We start from the raw sequence: 19880 nt of genomic DNA on the forward strand, positions 1-19880 counted from the left end.
GTTTAGCCAGTGACCACCACCCTTGGCTCAAAATGGGGTGAGCCAAGCCATCGCTGCTCCGTTCAATGGGAATCCAATTACCCATTTGGCAGAACACCCTGGGCTCCTCCAAACCCCTTCACGGAACAATATTTGTCAGTGACTGACTGTCACTATGACCAAGAGGGTCCCAGTTGGCCTGGAAGATGCATCTCACCACCCGGGTTCTCCCACTTCCAGCTCTGCAGGATATGGCTGATAACACCAGTCTCAGCTCAGAATGTCCCTGGACCCAAGGACAGCTTTTCTGTTCGCACGTTTCAGTCAACAGAAGCTCCAGTATTTCCAGGGCAGGTGTTTCCTGCCTGTACTTTCTGTGTCCTGAATAGGTGGCCTGTTAAGGCTGCATTGTTGGAAAAGCCTTTCAAGCAGTTTTTATTCCTGGATATGAGTGATGGGCAAAAGGAAAGGGAGTTCTGATGTCAAAGCCGGGCAGGAAAGAATTGTGCAATCAACTGTGTGTGCTTCCACATGAGACCAAGACACGTCCCTGCCCTGAGCACCTGGTGAGCAGGGCATGTGAGAGCCATGCACGTGAACTTAAATCCCGCCTTCAACATCCAGTAGTTGCGTGGCTATGAGATCATAGAAAATATATATATTGGCCACTGCCCCTGGTTCCTGACACAAGGATCCTAAAACCCTTGTAATTTTTTAAGTGCTAAGAGCATGAGGAACATCTTTTGCTCTAGTAAGATGACTCTGGATGGGCTCCTGGATGGGGGCTGGTCCCCAGAAAGATCAAGCCATGTTTAGAGGCTTAGAATTTTTGACCCCAACCTCCCATTGTCTAGCAAAGGGAGAGGATCTAGGAAATGGAGTTAATGATTAATCATGCCAATGAGAAGAAGCCTCCATAAAAATCCCAATAGCATGGGGTTTGGGGAGCTTCCAGGTTGGCGAACACATCACATACTGACTGGGGTGATGCACCTCAACCCCACAGGAACAGAAGCTCCTGTGTTTAGGATCCTCCCAGACCTCACCCTGTGTACCTGTTCATCTGACTGTTATTGGTATCCTTTATCATATCCTCTAACAAGCTGTAAACATAAGTGTTTCCCCAAGTTCTGTGAGCCACTCCAGCAAATTAATAGAACCTGAGGTCATGGGAATCTTTGATCTGTAGCCAAGTCTGACAGAAGTTGCGGGTAACCTGGGGACCTACTATTTACAGCTGGCATCTGAAGTGGGGTGGGGGGCAGTCTTGGGGGACTGAGCCCTTAACCTGTGGGATCTGATACTATCTCCAGGTAGATCATGTCAGAATTGGGTTAAATCACAGGACACCCAGCCGGTGTCGTGGAGAACGGCTTGGTGTGGGGGAAACCCTCCACATGTTTGGTGACCCCAAGTGTCTGAGGTGAAGTGTTGTTCTGTGTGAGTAGTAAAGGAAAGACACAGCAGGGAAAAACTGGGTTTTGCTTAATGCAGTGACTTTGGAGGGGCTACTTTAGCTCCCTGGGTCAGAGTGCCCTTGTTTATAAAATAGAAATGCTAATATGACCTACCTCATAGGCAGCTAGATGTATTGTTAGCCAGTTCCAGGCGCTGGAGGCAGAAACGATTTTTATGGAAATGAAATGGAATCCTGGAAAAGGCAGCGTGGCCAGGGTGGGGAAGTGGTAGTCACAGTGATTTGATTTGTGACACAAGAATTCACTTGCACACCCTAAACTGAGTCACCTTGACTTAGAAGGGTGTGTGCAGGGCCTCGAACAAAATAGCTGAAACTTGCTTCCATACAGCTATTTCCTGTAACAACACTGGGATTCCTACGCACTCAAGATAATGCCAAGTACACGATCATTTCCTTTATTATCTGAAGTTTGGGCTGTCTGTATTGAACGGGCATGGACAGGAAGTTCCTGGCTCAGAACGATGGGCAGGAGTTTTCCAGTGTTTTTTAAAGAACAGAGCTAGTAGATTAAGTATGAAGGGTGGTTGGATAATTCTCCAGGTTTCTAGAGAGAAGCCTGGCATTTATAGCATTAGATTTGAGACAGAAGCCCTGAAATTATATTTTAGTCCCAAAAGCCGGAGTCTGTGTGACTTTGGATGTACCTCTTAACTTCTCTGAGCTACTGTGTAGTGGATACTTTGGGTTATTTCTCCAGACCACTTCTCCCTTTTCCACCAGAACATTCACATTTTTTGTGAGTCACTCCACCCCCGCTATCTTCAGTTTCGCTGTTGTCAGTGGGATTGATCCCACCCTCTGCTCTATGGTGAGCTGTGATTGGCTTAAGCCAATGAGTGCATATTATGTCTTCCACTGTGATTGGTTCAAGGATAGGCCTCTGACCAATAAGACATGGGGACAGGTTTTCTGAGGTTTGGGGGATAGAGAAGTGCTCTGCCCTACAGGAGACATCAGTAGACCTCCTCTGTGTCCCTTTGGGGCATTGCCATGTGAGGATATAAGAATTGGAGGCCGCAATGAATCAACCTGAGAAAGAAGCCAACGAGGCAGCAGAGAGAACGATCCAGAAACAAAGCCAGAGCCTTAATGACAGCATGAAGCTCTGGATCAAACCATTCTTGAATCAGAATATCCCAGGGCACTTCAGTTATGTGAGCCAACAGTCTTCCCAGCCCCCTCCCCGATTTCTTTCTTCCTTAAGCTAGTATAGGTTGAATTTTCTGTTGCTTGCAACCACAATATTCGCAACTAGAGCACTGTTTTCTCTGCCTTACTCCCTCCCCAAATTTCTGGAAGAACAAAATAGGATAATAAGGCATGTGAAAATGGTCTGTAAACTGTAAAGCACTGTACCAATTAGATGTGATAAAAATCAGAACAGTTGTTGTCACTGCCTCAAGGACTTCTTCGCCCAGAATAATCCAATTTGCAGCAGTTGTGGAATATTTCCTCCCATTCCTCTGAAATATATTAGCTTCATTATGTTGAGATTATTAGATCACACATCGATAATGGTGCTTAATGGGACTAACAGTATTATTCTCCTGTAAACAGAAATGTATGTAATTAATAACTCTTTGAGACTTCTTCTATTCATGGGTACTAACTACAACCCAGCCCTTACTGATGTGAGTCCAATCTGAGTATTCTTCGTGAAAATGGACACCCAATCCTTGAGGAGAGAAATATGAAGACCCCACATCTACACTGACTGCCAACTGGCAGGCTTGTCTGAAGAAGAGAGCATAAGGCCGTGTTCCAGCTCTGCCACTGAATCTCTCTGTGACCTTGGATATGTCACTTAACCTCTGTAGACCTCAGTGTCCCCACCTACAATAAGGCAGTTAGACTTACTGGAGATTTTTAACTTTTGGTGAACATCTGTGAGAAGCTGCTGAAAATTCTGGGTTTTCTCCAGAGGAATGCTCTTCTACTCTTTATATATGGAATAGTATATATTTTATTGCAGAAGGCCCATGGAAAACTTGATTTGCTCTTCCTTTTTCATCAAGCCAAACCAACAAGTAAGAAATCTAGAGTAAATGACCTCTAAGGGCACTTTAAGCTCTCTATATTAAGTGTCCATAATTCCATGATTCCCAAGAAGTCATATTTGGGTTTTAGAAAGATTACTTTAAAAAAAATGGAAATTCGGGGCACCTGGGTGGCTCAGTCGTTAAGCGTCTGCCTTCAGCTCAGGTCATGATCTCAGGGTCTTGGGATTGAGCCCTGCATCGGGCTCCCTGCTCGGCGGGAAGCCTGCTTCTCCCTCTCCCACTCCCCCTGCTTGTGTTCCTGCTCTCTCTCTCTGTCAAATAAATAAATAAAATCTTTAAAAAATAAATAAATTAAATTAAATTAAAAATTAAAAAAGTGGAAATTCTCTGGGCATGGATGTCGGTGAGGAGAGGTTAAAACAGGGAATCAGTGAAGAAGCTGTCACAGTCATCCTGGTAAGATATGATGTGGCTCAGACAAGAAGAAAAGGGGATGGATTGGGGAGAGAGCCAAAAGTTAGGACCTGGTATAAGATTAGATGTAGGGAAGAAATCCCAGGGTTCTGGCTATCACTTAGGATCAGGTTCAGCTGCAAGTCACAGAAAACCCAAAATTATAGTGGCTTAACTAAGAAAGAAGAATCTTTGTCAGGTGAAAGACATCTGGGGATAGACAGTCCAAGGCTTTTGGGCAGCTCTGCAATATTTAGAGAACTTGGTTCTTTCTACCTGTTCCACCATCCTATCCTATTAGTTCTATCCTCAGGGTCCAAAATGGCTGCAGGAGCTCCAGCCATCACACCTGTGTTTCAGAGTATATGAAGAAGAACAAGTGAAAGTGCAAAACAGAGCCCGCTTAAAGAGCTTTCCTGGAAGCAGAATTTCCACTTGTCCTTCACCATAGAATAGAATCATGTGGCCACATCTACCTGTGGGGGAGGCAGAGAAATGTAGTAATTAGTGAGTTGCTAGGCATATTGCTCAAGATTCTGTTACTAAGGAAGAAGGGAGAATGGGTATTGGGAGGCAACTAGCGGTTTCTGCCACAGGTTCCACTGACAAAGAGACACCGGGAGGTGGAGGGGGATGGAGAAGAGTCCGATTTGGGGAGGAAAATAAAGAGTTGGGTTTGGGACATGCTGAGTTTCAGTGCCTGGGGAATAACCATGAGAGCTGTATGATAGCTGGAAACACAAGCATGAAACTGAGGGAAAAGGCTTGAACTGGAGCTAAAGATTTGAGAGCCACGAGGATAGAAAGGACATGTGGAACGAATCATCTCAAAACAAATCTGATGGCCTCTAACTTCCTTGCCATCCTCGAAGTAGTTCACGGTCTTCTCCCAGCTCTCAAGGGTGAAATCCTTCATGTCATCTACACTGATTTGTCATTTTCCAGCTCCAACCACTGGTTCCCTCTCATACCACTTACCCCTTTGCTCTCTAGACCCAGGACACGCTCGTCCCTGCCCAAGACCCTTGTGAGTGTTGGCCGGCCCCCCTCCTCCATCTCCAGCTCTTACAGTCTACTGAATTACCTCTCTTGGCCTTTACAAGCCTGACAATGTTGGAAAATGACACTACTCACCCCATTTTACAGTAAGTGTAATACGAGCTCAAAAAGTGGCGGGATATCTCTAAGGTCACACAACTGGTAAGCAGCAGAATCAGAAATCAGAGCTGAGTCTCCTAGCAGGTGGTACTCTGTTCTCTGCACTCAGCACGCCAGACCACTACCATTGGGTGCCTCTCCATTCTCCAATAAGAAAGGATGGAGAGAGAGAGAGAGAGAGAGAGAGAGAGAGAGAAACCCAAGACACTCAAAGAGCTGAATCCAGTGAAGGGCTTATTCAATCAGTCTGGACAAAACCCTGCCCCATCGTTCTCTTCCCCCCACCCTCCCACCTTTCCTTCCCACTTCCCAGAAAAACTTGATTAATCCATTAGATTTAACCTCTCTTTAACTTCCTGATTAGTTACATTTATAAACTCCATTTGTTTTTGCTTTCTCATCAAGCCAAACCAACACCCCCAGAAAAAAAAAATAGGCCAATTTTCAGTGCCACTGATTTACTGCAATTTCTGAAAATCAGACCGAACTGAGGAGAGACACGACTGGAATTTCAATTCCTTCTGTTCACATTGCAGGGATCTTTGCTGAATGCAAGGGAAAAGTAACAGGGAAGAAAACTCAGTAATGGCAGGATCCCAGATTTGACCAAGGCAGCAAAGGACCAAGCCCGTTCATAAAGCAGATGAACAAATTCACCTCCTGGTTGAGTGACAAAGCCACAAAGTACAATAACAATAACAACAACAACTAAAGCAAATATATGTTTTTATTGGCAAAGCGAAAGACTCAAAGGGATGGTTCAAGTGGTTGGATGATGGTTGGTTGCCCTGCCTCTATTTCCCTCCCCGCAACCCGTGGTCCCCACAGCAGCTAGAGGGGATATTTAAAAATTAAACGGATTTTTACTTTAACAAAAATAATGCATTACATAAAGTCCAGTTTTATTATAAAATTGATGACAAACTTTCAGAGGTTCCCTATACTTCCTCATACACCATCTTTCCCATGTCCCGCTCCAGCAAGGCAAGGACCTTCAATACTCTGGGCTGTCTTTTCTGGTACTTATCTCCATATTTTAAGTAACATACCAATACTGCTATTTATTGGGTTATCAATTGTAAGCACTATTATAGTTCTATTATGAACAATGAGAATTTAATTCTCTTATGTCATGATGACACCCATTATATATATATTTGTATATATATAATATTTTAAGGCACTGATGCATTTATTTCCATCTTCCAATATTACTGTTAGCTGACTGATGCCATTCAGATTCTTTCATGTAACCTGTACTTTAATTTTTTTCCCCTCTGGATGCTTTTATGATATTCCTTTTATTCCTTCTGTTTTAAAACAGCACGGTGGTATGCCTTAGAGCGGATATATTTTCCCTTTCCTGATGTAGATCACTCAAAAGACCCTCTTAATCTGAAATCTCATATCCTGTGGTTCTTGGGCATTTTCTTGTACTGTTTATTTAATGATTTTACTCCCTCCGTTTTTAAAATATTCTCTTTCTAGAACTTCTTTTGTTTACCTTTTGAACCTCTTACACCAAATTTCTGATGTCCCTACTTATTCCTTTCTAATTTCCAACTCTCCATCTTTTGGTCCACCTTATGGTAGATTTTTTCAACTTTTCCTCACACCCTCTGTATTGATTTTTTTTTTTAGCAGTATAATTTGTTTTATCCTATTTTTAATCTTTTCAAGTTGTAAAATATAATATACATATTGAAAAGTGCACAAAACAAAGATGTACCCTCAGTGATTTATCACAAGACATCCATGTTCTTTTAAATTATTTTAATAACTCATTCTTAATTCTTACTGTCCCTTTTGATAGTATCCTTTTCTTGTTTCATGGATGTAATAGCTTCCCTGAACTCAAAAAGGATATTATGTATTTCTTTTCTTTTCGCTTTACTTTAGTTTTCTGTTCCTGTCATCTCTGTTCTGATTTCTGTGTGTTAACTTTGTATGATTCATGTTAGAGATTTTTCTGAAATGTTGGCCAATCATTATATGTCCTGACATGTAATGTCATGTAACGTATTTATCAGTTAAAAAAAACTAGAAAGCCAATTGGAATTTTTTCTTGTTCACAGGATTTTTCAACCAGTGGACTTTATAAAAGGTGACCAGATAGGAATCGGTCCCATCTTCTGGGTGTGTGTGTTGGCGGTATGGGGGTATCACCCAATCAGCACCAAAGGGCCTGGTGCATAGTTGATTCTCAACAATTACTTGTTGAGTGACTAATATTAATTCCCGTATTGTTTATATTAGTGAAAAGTTAGATTTTCTAACTTTTCTAACTTTTTTTATGGAAATTTCAAAGATACACAAAAGAAGAATATCAAAAATCCCATGTATCCATCATATCTGGCCAACTTTATTTCATCTATAGTCCACTCTCCAGAGGATTTTCAAGGAAATACCTGACATCAGATCACTTCATCTGGAAAGAGGAAGCCCTTTTTGACACGTTGCCTTTGCACATGGGAGGAATCTCTCTGGCTGGAACTCAAGATTGTGGGGATTGTCATTCTCCAGTTACCCTTGGTTTCAGAAGTAGCTCTTTGTCTCCTTCTATAATGGTGGGCCAATCCCACCAATGGCTTTGGGCTCAACCCAAGGAACATTCTTTGGAATATTAGCCCCAAGGAAATAATTCGTTTTAGCGGAACCAAGACCTGTCCTTACCAGGTCTTGCTCCTTGAGGAATGAGGACAAAGGAAACCCTGCTAGCAGAACTTTCAGGAGCTTTACTGTCCTCAGGAAAGCCTATGGTATCATGGCAGCAGGTGACAAGATGCTTAAATCTAAACTCCCACGAGGAAAGTTAAACCAAGTTTTGTCAAGCTTAATCTGCAATTCCACCTTGCACAATCCCCTTTACCTCTCCTATCACTATAGCAACCCATAATAAGTAGTCAGGACATTGTCAGAAGAGACAAAGGGAGCTAGCCTGAAAATCCAGACTTCATTCCCAATCATTCTCAATTCCTTGATGTTTTCTTCCTATAGGTCTTTGGCATCTTGTGACCTACAAGACCTACCTATTGGTGTCTGGAAACAGCTCCAGATGAGTCAGAATGCTCATAACATCTCGGCATCAGGCTCATTCAACCCCAAATTTCCCAATGTCCTACACCCATTAGTATTACATGAGTCTTAGGAATTTCAGCTCAGACTTTGCAACCTGCTAACAGAGGTGGTCAACCCACAAGGCACAGTTTCTAAACCAATGCTTCTCAGGTTATCCTGAAAGGTTAATTAGTTTTCCTAATCCTTCATAAGCCAAAACTTGTGGTCTAGGGGCGCCTGGGTGGCTCAGTTGGTTAAGCGACTGCCTTCGGCTCAGGTCATGATCCTGGAGTCCCTGGATCAAGTCCCGCATCGGGCTCCCTGCTCGGCAGGGAGTCTGCTTCTCCCTCTGACCCTCCCCACTCTCATGTGCTCTCTGTCTCTCATTCTCTCTCTGTCAAATAAATAAAGAAAATCTTAAAAAAAAAAAAAAACACTTGCGGTCTATACTCTGTTCAATAAGATGACTCTACTATCACACATTTGGATGTTGTAAAAAATGTTAAATTGCTCTGTAAGTTTCTAAATGCTTACCCTTGATTTCTGTGTTTATCTTGTCATGGCAAATAACAAACAGTTCATGAACCAGTGTACTCTCTATCGGTGTATTCTGCCATTCACGGATGGAGTGAACATCCATCATGTGGCCAGGCTGTCCCAGCATCTGTCTCTTCCTCCCACTTCTTTCCACAGCCCTTAATTCTCTGGGGAGGATGACACCTTTCCTGGCTATAGGCATGGGATATGTGACCTAAGAGAAGCCAATCAGTGAATTCCATCCCTCTGGCCTCAGAAATTGATTCCAGGGTTGATATGTGACCCAAAATGGTCCAACTGGTCAATTGGAATGAATCTCAAAACATTTCCTTGGAATACTGGGGGAAAGATGCTCTCTTCCCCCGGATTTCTGTTGTGTAGGTATGAGATCTGGTTCTGCAACCGCTAATTTTGCTGTAATGAGGCAAGCCTTTCTGAGGACAAGGACACAAAGGATGGCAGAGCTGAGAAAATTATGGAGAAATGAAGTCATAGTTCAGATCACATCCTGAACCTCTGGACCAAAACATGCCACAGCCCACCTTACTCCTGAACACTTCTCTTTTTTTGTTAAACCAGATTGAGGTGAATTTTCTGTCCTTAGTAACCAAAAGCTTCCTTTTCGATTTCTGAGTTGCATTCATTTTTCCTAACAGGCACCTATTAAGCATCTACTGTGTGTCAAATACGGTGTTAGGTATAGAAAAAAATACTCCCCACAAAAAAGACTGTGACTGAGTCCAGTGAGGGATGGGTGGCTAATATAGCTAAAAGCATTCAAGGATAGCATCTGGCTCACTTCAAGAGTCCTATGCAATTTTAAGATAATATTTAAAGCACAGGTGTTTGCATTTTATTTGCAAATTATTAACTTTGAAATTAAAAAATAGAGCAATTTTAAGGTTATCCCTAGAAGGACAGCCTGACTTCCTTGGATGACAAAATCTGCTAATTTTATAATCTTTCCCATTTTTGCATACCATCTATTCATTTTTATTTTACTATTTTTAAATTGATTTGCTCATAGAACTTAAATAAATGTATCTGAAAAGGAAACTTCTATAAACCTCTATAAATGGAAAACCAGCACCACTTTACATGAATAAAGGTAAGCATAAAATAAATACAATGAAATTATAGAATGTTAATAAATTCTGAGTATTGTAACTTGACCAAAGTCCTACTCCTCTGTCTTTCATGAAAGGAGAAATTAGCAAGTGTCTGAAAGATGCTAAAGACACGTGAGCACCAAAGCGGAGATTTTTTTCCTTGTTGTGTTTAGATGGGATGAAAGGAAATTGAAAAAAGGGATTAATTTCAAGCAATTCATTGTTATTTAATACTGCCTCTGTGTATAACTGCAAATTCTCTCCTCTGCATAAAATGTTTTCTCCTTACCACTTTTCAGGAAACACTATTCTGGCCAAACCCCATTTTATAGCTGAGCAAATGGAAGCCCAGAATGGCAACGGGACTCTCCCAAGGCTCTCTGATTCCCAGCCTGCTCAGCTCCCCAGTGTTCAAATATTTGATGACTTTCATTGGATTCATATTGCGATTACCTTCTAATCATGACAGGTGACTCTGTTTTTTGTTTTTTTTTTAATTTATGGCCATGGTATCACATTTCCTTTTACAATAAGCTTTGGTCGCTGTGAGGGTCCTTCCCTCCCTAGGCCTGTATGGAAAACTAGAGGCTGAGATGCAAAGGTTTCTCTAAAGTCGGATCTCTCACTATTGACATTTGGTACTGGATAATCCTTTGTTTTGGAGCCTGTCCCGTGCATTAGCAGCGTCCCTGGCCTCTGCCTACTAGATGCCAACAGCGCCTCCATCTGGTTGTGACCTCAAAAAAATGTCCCCAGACATTGCCAAATGTCCCCTGGGAGGAAAATCATCCCTCCTTGAACCACGGGTTACTCTGGCTGGCTGGCTGACATTTTCTTAGCCAAGCCCTACAAATTTCCCCAATAAACTTGAACTACAGAGCATCCCTTTGCCACTAACATTGGGGCAACTGAAGTCATTTTTTTTTTTAAGGCTAGGATACTTTCTAAGAAAGAAAGGGAAGTAGTATCAACTCCCCATAAAGTTCACTCCCTTTAGACCATTCACCTACATCCTCCCAAGCAAAGGAAGCATACAGGGTGGCACCTCCAGCAGGTCCTCACTCCTGCTCTCCCCTGGCTTCTCCACGGGGCCTCCTGGAGTGGGTATTTATTTCCTCCAAATCCTGTGCATCTTGACTTTCGAAATTTAAAACCAGGGGCATTTCCGGGCCTCATCCTGGCATTTGGGGTCTGTTCACGACAGTGGCGTTAATGATGAGATGCTGTACCTGAGAAAGTTCAAGAAGGTCTTAGGGTCCCAGAGAGCTACGTACTCTTCTTAGAGGAATCACAGATGTTAAGATATAGGTACCACAGTAAAGCGTGACTGACTGAATGAATGAATGAATGCATATCGATATTTACCCATTCCTTATAAAATACCATTGTCTTATTTCGGGTTCTTCTAAAAAGAGACCCTGAGATGAGAATGTGGGTACAAGGAGTTGATTTGGGAGTGATCCCAGGAGGTGCAATGAGAAAGGCGGGGGGGGGGGGCGGACAGGAGACAGCGAAGGGAAGTTAGCCAATATGGAGCACATGAAAGAGCTGGTTCCTACTGTGGGCTGCCGGGGCTCGGTCCTGCTGGGGACTTCTAGGAGGCAGGGCACAATATGCTGCCAACTGTCTCACTGAGGGGCATGGGAGCTGGGGTATTTGTCCATCTCTTCCTGTTCCTCATGGCTTGAGGTGTCTCTCCTCTGCCTTTTCCTGCCTCCTCTGAGGGATACCCAGCACACTGCCATAGCCAGAGGACACCCTGAGGCTGAGAGACCCAGGAAGTCATCAGAGTGCACAGAAACTGCACAGTCTAAGGGGTAAGTCTAGGGGACACAGGTGGATCGAACAGCATCTGCCTGGAATAAGCACAAGAGGCTGCCAAGCTTAGAGGAGACGCTTGCACCTGGACCACCGCCCCATCCAGGTGCAGTCTCTGGGATCACTGTAACAACCTCCTTGTCCTCATGTCTCCATTTGTCCACTCTCCACCCGGCAGCCAGCGCCATCTTCCTAAAATACAAGTTTGGGTATCCACCCCTCCCCCCTAAAACTACTCAGGGCCTTTAAGGGGTATCTCAGTGGCTCAGTGAGTTAAGTGTGTCCAAGCCCAGTGTCTGACTGGAGCCTGCTTAAGATTCCGTCTCTCCGTCTCCCTGCCCTTTCCCCACACCTCCCTCTCTAAAAACAAACAAAAACAAAAACAAAAAACCAGAAAAACTCCTCAGGAGCTTCAAGATGAAGCCCAAACCTTTCAACAATCCAACCTCACTTACCTCCATGGACCACACGTTCTCGACCGAACTCCTGCAAGTCCCCAAACGGAGCACCTAGTAATCCCCAGAATTGTACCAAGCCCTGGAGAGGAAGGAGACAGTACAGTCTACTCCCTGTCCTCAGTGACACCATGAGGTCTACGGAACAGTCTAGCAGGGTGGTGGGGGCCAGGGAGACCAAGATGGAAACAAGGAATTCTAATATTGTGTACACCCAAGGAAGCTACTATGGAAAGAACGCATCACCTAGATGGAATCCACAAACTGAGATCCGTTCATTTCAGATGAACCCTTTGCAGTCACCTCACAGAAAGTCAGAGGAGGGGGACACAGGACAGCTATGTTTGCAAAGACAGTCTCTCCTGATGGGTGCAACAGGTGGCATGTGAGCCCAGGAAGCAATGGCATGGTGACTGCTCCGGACGCAACCAAGAGGGAGAAACAAAGGGTGCAGAGTTCTGCCTCTTTATTAGCAGCCTCCGTGGCCCCAGGTGACAGGCCCTCCAGTGAGTGTCTCTTGGGATCCTCAGAGCTCAGCAGCTCCTATAGACCTTCAACTGATGAGCCTCAGAGGTGGCTGGGCAGCCCCAGGAAGCTAGAAGCAGAGCAAATGGGGGTGGGGGTGGGGGTGGGGGTGGGGGGGAAGCGGGAGGGTGGATGGGTCTAATTATGCAGGAACCATTTTCTGTTTACATAAAATATCTCAAGTAATCAGCAGTGATGAGCAAGAGGAGGAAAGAGCCTGCCTGAGAGTCTGAGGATGTTATGATCAATTAAATACCATCTCTGCAAACGTTCGCAGAGGGACATTTTAAGGTGGAACTGACTTCAATTTGGCGAAGAAGGTCTGGAGTGCTTCTCCTTGGGGCTCCAAAGCGCATGCGTGTCCGCCTAGCCTATGCTGCTAGTTTCACGAAGGTGTATATTCCGAGTTTTATCACCCCCATAGTTCTAGGATGAGTGAAAGAACAAAATGTAAATCATGTCGCCTACTCTGTGCCAGGTGTTTTGCAAATATTATTTCTGAACTCGTGAAAACCCCTATAATGACGAGCCTATTGTATGACCCCTATTATAACTCCACTTTACAGGTAAAGAGATGGAGACTTCAAGAGGTAAAGTGATTACTCCAAGGGGACGCAATGAGGCGGAGAGGTAAGGTCCATTTTCACAGTTATGCAAAGTTGGTGTGACTGCCGTGGGTCCATTGGCAAAGTCAAAGACAAGGACTCGAGAGCTGCTAATGCACCCCTGTCCCAGAGGATAGAAGCTGGGCTCGGCACGAGCATGCTGAGGTCTCACCCCAGACTCTTCCTCCTCTTCACTGTACAGCAAGACTGAACTTAATGAGAAACAGGCCCTACAAAACTCTTACGGCCTCTGCTGGTCAGTGGGTTTGGCCATGGCCTTGTTGCTCAGGAGAAGTAACTATTAACTATTTTGAGCAATAGAGCAAGGTGGAGAGTAAGTGTATGCTGGAGCCAGGCAGGCTCTATTTGCAAGCTGGGTGATCTCGGAGAAGTTATTCAACCTCTCTGAGCTTCAATTTTTACAGAGGTGAGTGGGAGGTAAAATTTACTCTGAATAATCAGCGCAAAATTCAATGTGAAGATGTATGATCATCACTGATGTATGATCATCAAATGATCAATGATGATGGTGATGTCATGCCTGGCACAGAGTGGGTGTGCGTTAAAGTTCGGCACCTCCCTGTCCCTTCTGCCTCATCCTTCTAGGCCAGCCCCGTGCTTGGGGTCCTTATCCCCTTCTTGCAGGAATACCTGTGCTGTGTTCAGAATAGGTCAGTTCTGTGAGCTTCGCAAGGCCACACACACAGAGCTCATAGTCAGAGCATGATGATGAGAATTATTATCATATCATAAGCACCTTTAACTATTATTGCTTTAAAGTGTACCACTATCATCCGAAGATAACCCCTATTAACATTTTCACATATACCCTTACAGATATATAGAGTGTAAGAAAGAGATCATACTGTACCTACTCTTTGCCCTGAATTGTCCACCTAACTTCTATATTGTCAACCTCTCTTCATGTCCATAAATATCCATGTGCACCATTACTTTAAAAAAACTCTGTAGTATTCCAGTGTGTCTGCACACCTAGAACCTTGTTGTTGGACATTTAACTTTACATTCTTTCTGCTCTTTTAAAGCTGCAATAAATATCACTATAGCTAAGCCACCGTACACGCTCTTACTTCTGTTCATCAAAAAAGAAGATATTCATCACAGTTTTAAAGCCCAGAACACAGGCATGTCATCAATTATATATTTATCGATTTATTTATTTAAACCAATGTCCTACAGCTGGATATTTAGGTCATATGCCCTTTTCCAGCTCCTGTAGATAATATTGATATATGTCTGCATATCACATCTTCATCTTATCTGATTATTTCCTTGGGATAAATTCTTAAGAAGGGGAATGAATGGTGCCAGAGGGAATTTATATTTTTAAGGCATCGCAAAGGCTCAGCAAAATTGCCCTCAGAAAGGCTTCCAAGGGCTCATTCACCCACCATCTTACTCAAGTGCTTGCATTCATTCAACAAACATTCACTTTGTTGGGAGGGGCTCCTAACCCAAGCTTTCCTTCTCAGTAATGCACTGCTGCAACCGAGCCCCCAGCTTGCTGTGTACTGGAGACTTGGTTCTGCCCCCCTTTGGGCCTGCATGACTCTGGGCCCCTCCGCCCACCATCTCACCAACCTGCAGGTTCATTGGGACGATCACGTGAGAAGCAGGTCTTTGAAAGAGCTTTGGGCACTGAACAAATTGAGGGGACGTATTGCTAACACAAAGGGACTTTCTCGTGCAGAGTTCTCATTATTATGTTTTGGCACAGAAACTTCAAGTTTGCTGGGAGACTCCTTATTAGGTTTTTTTCACTCTTCCCTGCTGTGGTTACCAAGACACAGATGGAATATAATTTCTGATGGAGAAAACAGGCCTAGAGAGCCTCATGGTTTTCTCCAGACCACATCAGCCTCGGGACTGTTACCCAACTTATCATCAGCCTGCTCTCTGAGCCGTATTTCCTTTTTCTAGATTAGCAGCATAAAAATGGCTATTACCCCCAGAAGATGCACTTGTATTCATAGCGAATCTGATGGTGCCAGCAATTTAAAATGGAAAGGCAATTTGCCATTTAGTGCTTTGTAGCCAAATAAAATGCAGTGACCCTTTCTTTCTCTTTCCAGAAGATTTGGAATTGTCTCTGAGGGTTGGAAGGGAGGAGAGAGAGATTGTAAGACTGTGCAGTTCCTTAAGCATCGAGTTTGCTACTTATTTCTGTGTTTACCATGACATCTGAGCACAGCCCTAGGCCCCCATCAGAGGCATCTGTCATGCCAAAGAAGAAGCATGAGTCTCAAAGCCTAAAACCTACAGCCTAAATGGTTTTGCCACTTACTAGCTGATCAATCAACGTATAACTTATCAGTTCCCTGCTTGGGTGTCAAAACTGCACTTGGTGGGGCGCCTGGGTGGCTCAGTCAGTTAAGCGTCTGCCTTCGGCTCAGGTCATGATCCCAGGGTCCTGGGATCAAGTCCTGCATCGGGCTCCCTGCTCAGCGGGGAGCCTGCTTCTCCCTCTGCCTGCCGCTCCCCTTACTTGTGCTCGCTCTCTCTCTGACAAATAAATAAAATATTAAAAAAAAAAAACAAAAACTGCCCTTGGTGCTGTACAGCTTTGAGTAAGCTCATTCACCGCTCTGAAACTTTGTTTCCTTTTCTAGATACTGGAAATAATTTCTACCCAATATGAGAATAAAAGAAAAAGATCTAGAGGAAGACTTGGTCATGTCATGGAGCTTCAATGACAAGTCTGAATAAAACTCATAAAATGACTACTCAAATGACACAGCGGCACTTCTTTGTGTAAATATGTAATTGCACCCACGACGTACACCCCTTGAAACTTTGACAAAGGGAAGTGTGATTGCCCTCCTAGGGTACCCTTTCAAGGCATATAAATGATGCAGGGTCAGTAATATATGGCATACATACCTATATCCTCCTGCCCTTGCCCACAGCAGACATTACTAATCAAACACATTAATCTTTGCCGAAATCCTTCTCAAATAAGGATTTCCAACCAGTTATAGCCAACAGAACAGGGTTGACTAGTGTGATGAAACCTAGCCAATCCCAGATTTAATTGATCAGAGCAGTTATTTGAAATAATCCTCCTCGGAGATTTTCTTCTTGCAGTTGCTAGAACACAATGCCCCTTTAAGGATAATGCTGGTGAAGTAACATTTCCTCTGCACTGAAGATCATTATAGTATCCCTTTCAAGGGGGTTCAGACCCCTCCTAATCAGTGGACCACAACAGTAGCTTCTTACAAATGCCGGGAATGCCAGAGACTCCTCAAGCCAGAAACCACCCAAGCTCAGGCTTACAAAAGACTGGGGTTTGGTGCCAGCTCTGAGTGACTCTGGGCTCTGCCCTCCCACCCCTCCTCCAGAGAATGTGTCCAGTCCAAAGACAAACTAGCCCTCTTACTAGATGTTTAACCTTGGACAAGTTATTTGACCTCTTTGTCCCTCCGTTTGCTCAACTCTAAAATGGGACAATTAACAGTATCTACCTCATCGATTTGATAAGAACATTAAACGAGATGATGCGTTTAAAGCCCTGGCATATGGTATGTGCTCAGTAAGCATTACTTATTATTTGCTATTATTATTAAGCACTTACCAGGTGCTAGGCATCGTTGAACATTATCTTAATTGCATCTTGAAAACAATTGTATAATGCAGGTTTCATGTTGTTCCTTTTTAAAAAAAAAACTAATTGTTGATTGATTTGCGCGAGCATATGGTGTTTGTTGGTGGGAAGCATTTAATGATGAGTGTGTTGAATTTCATGCCCCCATGTTCCTGGGAGTTCTCGTCACAGCTTCAGGAATATCATGCAGGACACTGGACTACCTGAATTTTACATGGCATCAACCAAATGATGTGGTCATTATGCAGTGGGGGTCAAGATTTGAACCCAGGTTGTGTTGGTTCTGTGGAGCCACAAGGCCCCCTCTGGGTCTCTACCACCCCTCTCTTCACATCCACTTTCATAGAAAACAAAGATACAAAAATAAACAAACAACAAACATCAGAAACCTAACCTTTGTGCTCTTATTGTGTACCAGGTAATTTCTGATGTGTTTATCCTCTCTGCTTCATGTCATTGTCAGGAAAGCAACCCTGGAAAATATAGCCTTCCTGCCTTAGGCCTCTCCCACCTCTTTTACTAGTTACGGGAGCTTGGGTTAGTTCTGGATCCTCCATCTCTTTGTCTTTTAGAGACAGGGGTAATTATTGCTAGCCCACAAGACTGTCCTTCATTCATTTGTTTGCTAAACGTGTACTGGACATCTAATGTCAAGAATTGTGTTACATGCTTGATATATACTGGAGGGAACAAAATGGGCATCATCTCTGACCTCAGGGAGCTTCCTGTCCAGGATTAAATGAGATTATTTGTATAAAACTCTAAGCACAGAGCCTGGCAAAGAAAATATACTCAGGAAAAGTTAACATCACTGTTAATGTTACTGAAGGGGCCCAGTCAGGATGTGAACAAACATATTTTTGGTTCTAAAATCCTTTCCATAAAATAGGGTTTTGTAGGGGGCCAGCAGGAGATGAGACTAGAAGGGGACTTGGGGATGTCCAGAGAAGACTTCAGATGGCAGCTTTTTAATACATACACAATAGCAAAGTGCATTCCTTACCCCTCCCAAGCATTTTTTTTTAGGTATTCTCACTCTCTTTCTCATCATCGAGCCCAGCCAGATGTATCCATCTTTAAATTTCCATAAACACACCCCTCTCTGCGGGAATAAATGCATTTTTCCCTTGAATGTGGACCCCGTGTGTTTGATTTGCCTGGAAAGGTGTAGAAACCACCCAGACACGGTGCTAATGGGATGTGACAGAACTCACAGCTTCCCCGGGCCTGGAAGGAAGAATGTTGATGAAGTGGAGCTTAATGAGCTTCCACCCACATTTCAATTATCCTAACAAGCTGCCAAAGTAAGCCCTGTTTGCAGTACTGTGTTCTGGAAGGTTTTGACAAGCCCAGGAGGAATCTATCTGGGCCGAAGCTGAGTATCTAAGGAAGGAAAACACTCTTCCTCTGGGAGAGAGGTACACAGATGACGAGGTCCAGCCGGCAGTCAGCTTTGTCACCTGGTACTTGAGAGGGCCCTTCTCGAACACAACTCCCTCATTAGCTCTCCCTGTACAATTGCATCAGCTATCTACTGCCACCATAATGCCACATAACAAAGAACCACAAAACCTCAGTGGCACAGCATAAAAATTTGTAACCGCATGTCAGTGGGTCAAGTGGGCATTTCCAATCATCTGAGCTGAATACAGTGGAGTTCACCCATGTCCCTGTGGTCGGCTACGTGGCTTTGCTGATCTTGGTTGGGCTGTCTCACTTGTTGAAGACAACTGGGCTGGCTCGGTATTTCTCCACACAATCTCTCATCCTACCCACAGGTTTCTTGACAGGGGAGCAGAAGGGTTCCAAGAGAAAAGCCAACATTATGCAGGGGCTCTTGATCCCAAGCATAGGAAATGTATAATGACACTTCTGCTGTGTTCTGTTGGTCAAAGCAGTAACAAGCGTAAATGAAATTTAAGGTTTGGGAAACAGAGCCCATCCCTTGAAGGGAGGGACTACAAAGTCACAGGGCAGAGTGTGGATACAGGAAGAACATTGATTGGGTCCATCGGTGCAGTCAAATTCCCACAACAAGATACAAAATAACAACCACCATCATTGAAGAGCAACTCTGGGCCTGTTTTCTGTGCATAAGAGGATGTTAAAATGGGATGCTTTGGGTCTTGGCTTCACCTGAAGCCAAGAGTAAAATGAAACGTTCAAATACCTGACATTTCAGAGCAAGATGCTGGCCTTGCAAAGATTTTAGACGAAAATAGTTTTGTAACCCTTGGTCCAACACCCACCTCCAAGGCATAAAAAGGTTGAGTTGAAAACCAGGGAGAGAATTTTTGAAGGGAGTAGTCCAGTGAGAAGTGAGGCTCAGTCCCACTTAAGAAGGAGAGAGGGGGTAGCAGTGGAAGCAGGTGTCAAGGATGCATGAGTTTCCCAGGAGTCAACTGGATAAAGGTATCTGCTGGGATCAAGCCATCTTAAAAGTATCCTGCCTTGCCATTTGCAATGACATGGATGGAACTGGAGGGTATTATGTTGAGCGAAATAAGTCAATCAGAGAAAGAAATGTATCATATGATCTCACTGATATGAGGAATTCTTAATTTCAGGAAACAAACTGAGGGTTGCTGGAGTGGTAGGGGGTGGGAAGGATGGGGTGGCTGGGTGATGGACACTGGGACGTTATGTGCTATGGTGAGCACTGTGAATTGTGTAAGAATGATGAATCACAGACCTGTACCTCTGAAACAAATAATACATTATATGTTAAAAAAAGAAGATAGTAGGAAGGGAAAAATGAAGGGGGGGGGAATTCGGAGGGGGAGACGAACCATGAGAGACTATGGACTCTGAGAAACAGACTGAGGGTTCTAGAGGGGAGAGGGTGGGAGGATAGGTTAGCCTGGTGATGGGTATTAAGGAGGGCACGTATTGTATGGAGCACTGGGTGTTATACTCAATGAATCATGGAACACTACATCAAAAACTAATGATGTAATGTATGGTGATTAACATAACATAATAAAATTAAAAATAAATAAATGGAAGAGAAGAATTAAAAAAAAAAAGTATCCTGCCCAAAAGCAGCAGAGGGGGGCACTAATGTCTCCCACCTGGCATG

General features: G+C 43.7%; 1 protein-coding gene across 1 annotated transcript in view; it reads left to right on the forward strand.

Moving 5' to 3' along the window:
* HSPB8 (heat shock protein family B (small) member 8) overlaps positions 1-8400 on the forward strand; it is a 67593-nt gene extending 59193 nt beyond the window's left edge. Inside the window, exon 3 of the mRNA XM_035017111.1 lies at positions 7448-8400. Coding sequence (XP_034873002.1) covers positions 7448-7697 — 250 coding nt within the window. The 3' untranslated portion in view covers positions 7698-8400. The remainder of the gene's footprint in view (positions 1-7447) is intronic.
* Positions 8401-19880: the final 11480 nt, after the last annotated feature.

The sequence above is a fragment of the Mirounga leonina genome, unplaced genomic scaffold, assembly GCF_011800145.1.
Source record: "Mirounga leonina isolate KUSES-001 unplaced genomic scaffold, KU_Mleo_1.0 Mir_171, whole genome shotgun sequence".
In the NCBI taxonomy this organism is placed as follows: Eukaryota; Metazoa; Chordata; class Mammalia; order Carnivora; family Phocidae; genus Mirounga; species Mirounga leonina.